This window comes from Chaetura pelagica, unplaced genomic scaffold (assembly GCF_000747805.2).
Source record: "Chaetura pelagica isolate M959 unplaced genomic scaffold, ChaPel_1.0 scaffold232, whole genome shotgun sequence".
NCBI lineage: Eukaryota > Metazoa > Chordata > Aves > Apodiformes > Apodidae > Chaetura > Chaetura pelagica.
This window is the reverse complement of record NW_009952441.1, coordinates 2288582-2296601: the sequence shown is the minus strand read 5'-3', so window position 1 is coordinate 2296601 and position 8020 is coordinate 2288582. Positions and strand designations below refer to the sequence as shown.

Sequence of the window (8020 nt, the reverse complement as noted above, 5' to 3'; positions counted from 1 at the left end):
CAAAGCATCATTCTGACAGTATGTCTGCTCCAAGGCAGAAGAACTTCTCTGTCCTTTCCTCCAGTCATAGCTGTCTATCTGGCAAATTACCTGTACATTCAAAACGTGTTGTGAAAGTACCTTTGCCTTTCTTCTTTAACTGGTTCTGTACAAATGGACTCTGTGCTTTCTACGTCAGGGCTGAGCAGATGGCCAGTGTCCAAAATGCCCAAAAAGACGGCTCCAGCGATAGGGCAGATTTCTGGAGAACACGTGGCCAGCGATCTGGAATGAAGAAGAATCTGAGAAAGAGTCGTGAAGATCTCACAGCTCTTGCATCTGTCAGCACAAAATTCCCAGCTTATGAGCGAGTTCAGTTGCGTGAGGGTAAGTGAGAGTGCTGTGAGCCAGCTGCCTTTTTATTAATGACTGGCTCAGTGTCCAAATGTTTGGTCCCCTAAGTAAGGGATTTCAAACAACTTGGGTTAAACTTGAGCAACAGAAAGGGATATTTTTCTCAGAATGCAATTTTCTGGATGCTATTAACTACTCTTAAGAAAAAAGTGCTTTATGTTTTCAGACTGCTGCTGTTCTCCTTTGCCTCCAAATTACATGTGCCAGTTTCAAGGTTTAACACGAAGAAAGGAAGAAACAGACAGGGTTTTCTTGTTTCCTCTGCTTCCCCTTGACTAACTCTGAAAGTATCATCCATATGCCTGAGACCAATGGCAGTCTAATGTGCTCATAAATACCACTTTAACATTACCTTGAGAGCAAATAAAACCCAAGTATGTCCAGCATTATCCAAATGTAACTAAGGTTTATGTGGTCCATCTCAGACTTTAAACTAGGTGTTTTACTAGTGATGTTGAGCAAATAAAGGTAATTTTCTGGGTATTCACACATGGCAGTATTGTGAGACAAAAAAAATAGTAAAAAGTATTCTAAAGGAGCTCCCAGATGTCAAGATGAAGATTGAGCAATAGAATGGCATTCTCCTGTCAGCTTACAAGGACTGGGTGTGCACTTGTTTTGACATAAGTGTAACAGAATGTTGTTGCATTTCTTTTTTTCTTCAAGCTGCCCTGCAGCTGGTTCAGCATCTGTATCTCTATTCACTCAAAACTCATTGGGTCAAGGTTCATGCTGTTGTTCTGGATGGAAAGATTACTGATGATCTGCTGTATGTTTTCAGAATGTAGAATCCTCCCAATACATTTTCATTAGAAGGAGTAAGGCAGCTGTTAAAATAAAACAACCCATTTTGCTTTCTCACCTGATAAAAATAGCTTCCTGTGTGAGCTCTGCTGTTGCACAAACTTTTTGAGAAATATTTTTTTTAATATCTTCACTCACTCATAACCTTGTGTAGTAATTGAGGATCTCTTCTGGGCTGTTTAACTTACGTATAAAACCAATCTTATCAGACTTATCTTTTCTCCAAATTTTTTCTCTTTCAGCTGGTTTTAAGAGACCGGTGGTGATATTTGGCCCTATTGCAGACGTTGCTATGGAAAAGTTGTCAAATGATTTACCTCACCTGTACCAGACAGCAAGTAAGTTGTCCTCCTAGCTTTCTTCTCATCCTTAACTGAGAGAACAGGCAAATTAATAATCGCAGCTGACCAGCCACTCTAAATAAGCTAAAATACTGTCTTTGCAGAGACAGAACCCAGAGACGCGGGTTCAGAGAAGTCAACTGGCGTAGTGCGCTTGAACACTGTGAGGCAAATCATTGAGCAGGTAGAGTATTTGTTTGTGCAAATTGCTTACACTCAAAGACATTGAATTTCATTTGTTTGCTTCTTAGACTTGCAGAGTCCTCAAATCTTCACTGCGTCTATTTCTGCAATAAGCAGACTTGCCTTAATGATAGGGCTGTTTTGAAATGGTTCAAGAACAATTTTTATCATTTTGGTAGCTGTCCTCCAAGTGGGAGGGTGAACCTGATACTAGAAATTAAATTCTCCTTAGTCCATTTTAAATCTGAAGACGGGCATCTGTGTTTTTATATATGCTTTCTGAATTTGCAATGGAAACTCTACTTGCTCTTACTGTCATGAGAAATGTAACATTTAAGAATACTTCAGAGTTGCTACTACTGAACTGAAAGGGAAGTGACTATGACAGCTAAGTGGCTTTTACTGAGACTGTGTCACAGTTTGCATTAACTGTTTTTATAATATGTTTAGAGGTCAAGTAAATAGATGGTAATCAAGTAACCTAAAGCAGTGGGGCAAAACAAATGAACTCCACGACTTGTTGCCCTGAGCCCTATAAAGCTGATGCCAGAGGGTTTAGAATGTCACACAGAAGTCTGTTCGAAGCTCAGGCCCCACTGAAGCACATGTTTGAAAATCCCATTCATCTTTGCAGTAGAAGTAGATAAGAAGGAATATATTGAATCAAATGAGATTTGCCTTAGCTAGCAACTGTACATAAAAGCTCACAGATAGCACCCAGAATGGTAGTGGAAGCTGTGTTGAGACCAGGTTAAGAGAAAAACTAGTTAACTTTCACTAACTATTTAAAAAAATAGTGTAATAAGTGCATTTTACTTAACTTGTGAGTTAGTTAACAAAATAATGAGAACATTCAGACAAAAGCTGTTTGGAAAAATGGAGCTGAAAGAAAACAGCTGCTTGCTCTGGCTTCTGAATGTGATAAAACAAGTTGTGGTCTTATTTGGACAAAAATACCCTGATTTTCCTAGGATACCGTGTGCCAACCTCCTCCTCCTCATGTACTCACAAGCAGTACCCTGACTGGGTTTTCTTGTTAACAGGATAAGCATGCGCTGTTGGATGTGACCCCTAAAGCAGTGGACCTGCTAAACTATACCCAGTGGTTTCCAATTGTGGTCTTCTTTAACCCAGACAGTAAGCAGGGTGTGAAAACCATGAGACAAAGGCTGTGTCCCACATCTAACAAGAGCTCAAGAAAGCTCTATGAGCAAGCGAACAAACTGAAGAAAACTTGTTCCCACCTCTTTACAGGTAAGGAAGAATATGTGTCTAACCTGCTTACTACTCTGCATGTTAACTCATGCAGGCTGGAACTAAAGGTTGTGAAGGTATGGTCATGACCAATCCCTTCCTTGACTTTTTTCAGCATTCCTGGTTCTGCCAAATTCTAATACAAAAGAAATAGTGAATCAGCATACTGTAATTAAAAAATAAAAGGTATTTATTAAGCTTGGGAAGTGGACAAACAATAAAATAAAAACTCTGTTCTTCTGTCAATGATCTAAATGAAATGGCTGTTTGACATTCTTACATAGCTAAACCAAAAAGTGTTAAAGAGCAAAGACTGGATAAAGGATCACTGTAGCACCTACTGTGTATATATACTTTTCCCTTCAATTTTTGCAGCCACCATCAATTTGAATTCAGTCAATGATAGCTGGTACGGTCATCTGAAAGATACAGTTCAACAACAGCAAGGAGAAGCAGTATGGGTATCAGAAGGAAAGGTAAGCATTCGGTCCACACTGTGCTAGGCTATACAGATGTCTCAAGATATGTCTTGCCAGTAAAAAGTTGTTCAAAATTTTGTTTGACAATGCTGCATTGCCTGGAGAATTAGTAATTTTATGTCTGCCTTGGTAACAAAAAATAATTTATTATTTTTCTGTCTGCTATACTTCAGAGCTTTCATCACTAAGGCTTTGGCTAGGCAGGAGGGCTGACGAGGGGTAAACTTTTACAGGACTTTCGGTTATGACTCTTCATTAGAGATTCTTTCACTTCTGCAAAGTCATTCTTAAGGAACTGTTTGGCATGATGTTGACTCTTATATATTTAATATCTGTTCCTTAATTCTTACTGACATTTCTCTAGATGGATGGCATGGAAGATGATGCAGATGATCGTATGTCTTACCTTACTGCAATGGGTGCTGACTACTTAAGTTGTGATAGTCGGCTGATCAGTGACCTAGAGGATACGGATGGAGAAGGAGGTGCATACACTGACAATGAACTTGATGAGACCTTGGATGAACCAAGGATTTCATCTGTTAGCAGGTCTTCTGAACCTGTGCATCAGGAGGAGGTGAGATAATTAGATATGAATGGCCAAATTAGATAGGGCTTCAAGCAACCTGGTCTAGTGGGAAGTATCCCTGCCCATGCAGGAAGGTTAGAGCTAGATGAACTTTAAGGTCCCTTCCAAACCAAACCATTCTATAATTCCGTGATTCTGTGTTTTTTAACAAGGCTGCCTCGGACTTTCTGAAAGCCCTTAAAAATGTGAGTGTTTTTATCTGCAGCTTTCTTACCTCTGATAGTGTTTTAGACCTACATTGTTTAGAACAAAAATAATCACAGCACTGCTTTTCTGCCTAACTCTACGTTTTCTGATGAGTTCTCATTACCTTGAACTTTGCAATTACATCTGCACTGATTGTGGTCAGGTTGCTGACAATCATTTGAATCCAGGGTTTTAATACAATAGTAAGCTAGAGAGAGAGAAAAAGATTGAATTACTGGATGCTGCAGTGATCTTATCTCTTATTTTCTTTCAGAGTCTAAAAAAATTTAGTCCAGAACCAAGGGCGCAGTTGAGAAAAGCTGGTAGTAGGGAGATCCTTAGAGAACCCAGTCCACCTCCAGCATTCAAGCCTGAACCGCCTAAGGTAAACTTGCAGAAACAAACCTGAATACAAAGCTCCTCTTTCTGGAGAACTCTCCAGGGTAGCACATTAGGAAGAGCAATAGGAATGATCAGAGAATAGAAAACTGTAAGTGTGGAGAGAAGGAATGACTGAAGGCATTGCAGGATCAAGAAAAGAGGAAACTTAAAGGATGATAGTTCTTTTCCAGTATATGTGATCTCTTAATGGAATAAGAAAGTAGACTCCTTTTTGTCTGCCAAGAAATTGAAAGGTACTTTTTTAGCTCAGCAAGAACAAGTGTAGTCTAATCATCAGGAGAAGCTATTTGATGGCCATTATTGTGGCCATCACAAAACCAGATTATATGATGTCTGAAATAGGTCTCTTATCACTAGAAATTGATGTTAACTGTCTATTCAAACCTTGCTCAGGAATGATGCAGGGTAAAAATTTATGATGTTTTGACACCAATTTCTATTTTAGAAATTCCTGATTCCCCTGGGCCCAAAGTCCTTCCTTTGTGAAGAAGGGTGCCTTCACATACTGCATGTATTCAAAATGCATCCAAGTATGCCTTGATAATGAAGACTGGGCAGAGTAGGATGTGTAAGGAAAATAAAGATGGAATAAAAAACCTTCTGATAATCCTTAAGTGAGGCAAACAAGTCTAAATGTGCTAGTCTTCTATAGGTTGATGTGTAGTGAATGAATATAGGATGAAGATGCTGCAGTAGTTCAAACACCTTTCAAAGGTTACTTCAGATGAAAATGATCTTCACCTGGAGTATTGTGTCCAGTTCTGGAGCCCCCAACACAAAAAGAACGTGGAGCTCTTGGAGAGAGTCCAGAGGAGGGCCATGGAGATGATGAGAGGGCTGGAGCAGCTCTCCTATGAAGACAGGCTGATAGAGTTGGGATTGTTCAGCGAGAAGACACGGGGTAATGGATTAAAGCTGGAGGAGGGGAGATTTAGGTTAGACATAAGAAGGAAATTCTTCACTATGAGGATGGTGGGAAACTGGAACAAGTTGCACAGGGAAGTTGTGGAAGCCCCATCCCTGGAAGTGTTCAAGGGCAGGTTGGATGGGGCTCTGAGCAACCTGGTCTAGTAGGTGGTGTCCATGGGGTTGGAACTAGATGATCTTTAAGGTCCCTTACAACCCAAAGCATTCTGTGATTCTATGATTGACAGTTTTAATACATACGTAGTAGGCAAAATAATTTCAAATTAAAGCACTAATTTGAAATTGAAATTTAAAAGTTGTGATGTAAGCTTTGCTTGCATGTTTTATACTTACAGGGAAAGTTACAAAACAAAGAGGATCTGTATGACTTCCCCAAGAACTATGACTCCAAATCAAGTAACATTGCAGTCAGCAATGAACCTCCAACTGTATCAGCTAAAGCAGTGCCACCACCAGTTTCTGTGAAACCTGCCTTTGGGCGTCCCATCCTGAGAAACCCTCAGCCAGCAGTCCCACCTGCAGAGGAGAAGGAGGAAGCGAAGTTGGAAGAGGAGGGAAGCGAACAAGAAAATACTCCAAAGTCTGTATTGAGGAAAGTCAAAATATTTGAGGAGATGGATCACAAGGCAAGGATGCAAAGAATGCAGGAGCTACAAGAGGCCCAGAATGCCAGGGTATGGAAAGATGCATTCTCTCCCTGCTATGCTTTCCAGCATGCAGAAGAGCCTGCATCCTGAGAGTGAAAATCATGCCCTTGCATGGTGTTGCTTCCGGAGGGAGAAGTCTGAGAAACAACACATACAGGCATTGGTGTGGATTTGAATGTAAAACCAGGATGTATCTTTAGGCTTCCTATTGCAACTATAGAAAGGTGTCTTCTAATAATCATGTTGGCTTTGGCAGTCCATTTTTTTCATATGCCCTTTGAATAATGACTACACTAGCAAGAGATTCTGTAGTTGTAGGAATAAGAATAAGATCAGTTATCAAGTTGTGCTTTAATTGTTTCAGATGTAGCTGTGACCTGCTAGATCTACAGTCTAGGATTACTGTAAGTCTGTGGATAGACTGAAAAAGAACAGTTATTTTCTCCTACTTTCTTTTAAAGATTGAAATAGCCCAGAAGCATCCGGATATTTATGCTGTCCCTGTCAAAACACAGAAGTCAGAACAGAACTGGCCCCAGCCTATGAGGTAAGGTGTATCCAATTTAAAGAATTTTGTATTGATTGTTTCTTTGACCAGCAGGCGGAGAACTGATCTTACCAGTTTTTAATTCATACAAATAATCCTGCCTTGGTATATCACTTTGCTGGGCTTCAAAGATTACTCTAAAGGTGGGGCAAAATTTCAGTGAACTGTTCTTGGTTTTCATTGTTGATTTTCTTTTCAGCTCATTCACAGTAGCTGAGTTACCTAGGGAGAAATGTGATGTTCTTTTGCCAAAGTATTTGCAGAGCCAGTTTTGTTCCCCAAAAGTATTACTCAGCAGCTTTTCTGCATGCTTGTTCTTTGGTGTCCTTCCTGTGCTAAATACTTGATGACTGTTAGTCCAATACCAAGTATTTTCAGCTCTTTCCCTGTCTTGCTGTGTTAGCTCCAGACCTCCAGAACCCCAGAAACCTCCTATCAGGCCATATCTAGAGAACCGTGGCACTTACGGCAGTGATGCAGAGGATGAGGAAGAGTACCGTCGGCAGCTCTCAGACCACTCTAAGAAGGGGTACTATGGACAGCCATCCAGATACAGAGACACAGAATTGTAGGCTTGCTAGGATGTGCATGTACAGTGCTCTCTCAAGGTTTCTTCCTTCACAGCCAAAGTGGAGCAGTAGTTAGTCTTGATGAGCTATATTTTTGTTTGGGCTGGTGTCAGAGGGTACGTTACTCAACTGGGACATATCTATAAGCCGGAACTGGAAGAGTTCGTTTTTGGGGATATTATTTTGTTAGCATTAAAGAAAAGAAATCACTATTGCCTGAATGCTGTTGCCTGTTTTATAAGGACCAAATTCTGAAAGTTCGTGTTAATTCTCGTTGTTTTCATATTTTAACATAAACCCCCTTTTTTCCCTTTTAATAATGCTGCCTTTTTTGACTGTTCTGCTGTGTTATGAAAGTATGATCCCAGAGATACACTTCTTAATGCAATAGAACTAGATTTGAAAGTGTATTTGAAGAACAGTAAGTGCCTTTAACTGTTGGTTTTGACATCTGAAAATTGGTGTGAAGCCATAACACACTAAAAGGGGATTAACTGTTTTACCTATCTTTTTTTTATCAGTTTCATAGTAACAATTTCCTTGCATGTTATTTTTCTAAGTTCATAATGCATATGTAATATTTCATAAATACTGAATGCACATAATAAAGGTGCAATTGACTGTGTTGTTCAAAAAGACCAGGATGGGTTTAAACAGAGAAAATTATGTAGAAATTCAATCAGGTATTAAAATTTACAC

At 39.8% G+C, this 8020-nt stretch overlaps 1 protein-coding gene across 2 annotated transcripts in view; it reads left to right on the top strand.

The window, feature by feature from the left end:
* Positions 1–7324, top strand: part of TJP2 (tight junction protein 2) — a 53970-nt gene extending 46646 nt beyond the window's left edge. Inside the window, exons 14-23 of one of the 2 annotated variants that reach the window (XM_010008439.1) lie at positions 179–366; positions 1440–1535; positions 1643–1722; positions 2765–2975; positions 3351–3451; positions 3819–4031; positions 4504–4614; positions 5894–6232; positions 6667–6752; positions 7156–7324. In XM_010008439.1, the coding sequence (XP_010006741.1) occupies positions 179–366; positions 1440–1535; positions 1643–1722; positions 2765–2975; positions 3351–3451; positions 3819–4031; positions 4504–4614; positions 5894–6232; positions 6667–6752; positions 7156–7324 (1594 nt within the window). The remainder of the gene's footprint in view (positions 1–178; positions 367–1439; positions 1536–1642; positions 1723–2764; positions 2976–3350; positions 3452–3818; positions 4032–4503; positions 4615–5893; positions 6233–6666; positions 6753–7155) is intronic. The other variant, XM_010008440.1, reaches the window with a different exon arrangement.
* The last annotated feature ends 696 nt before the right edge of the window (positions 7325–8020 follow it).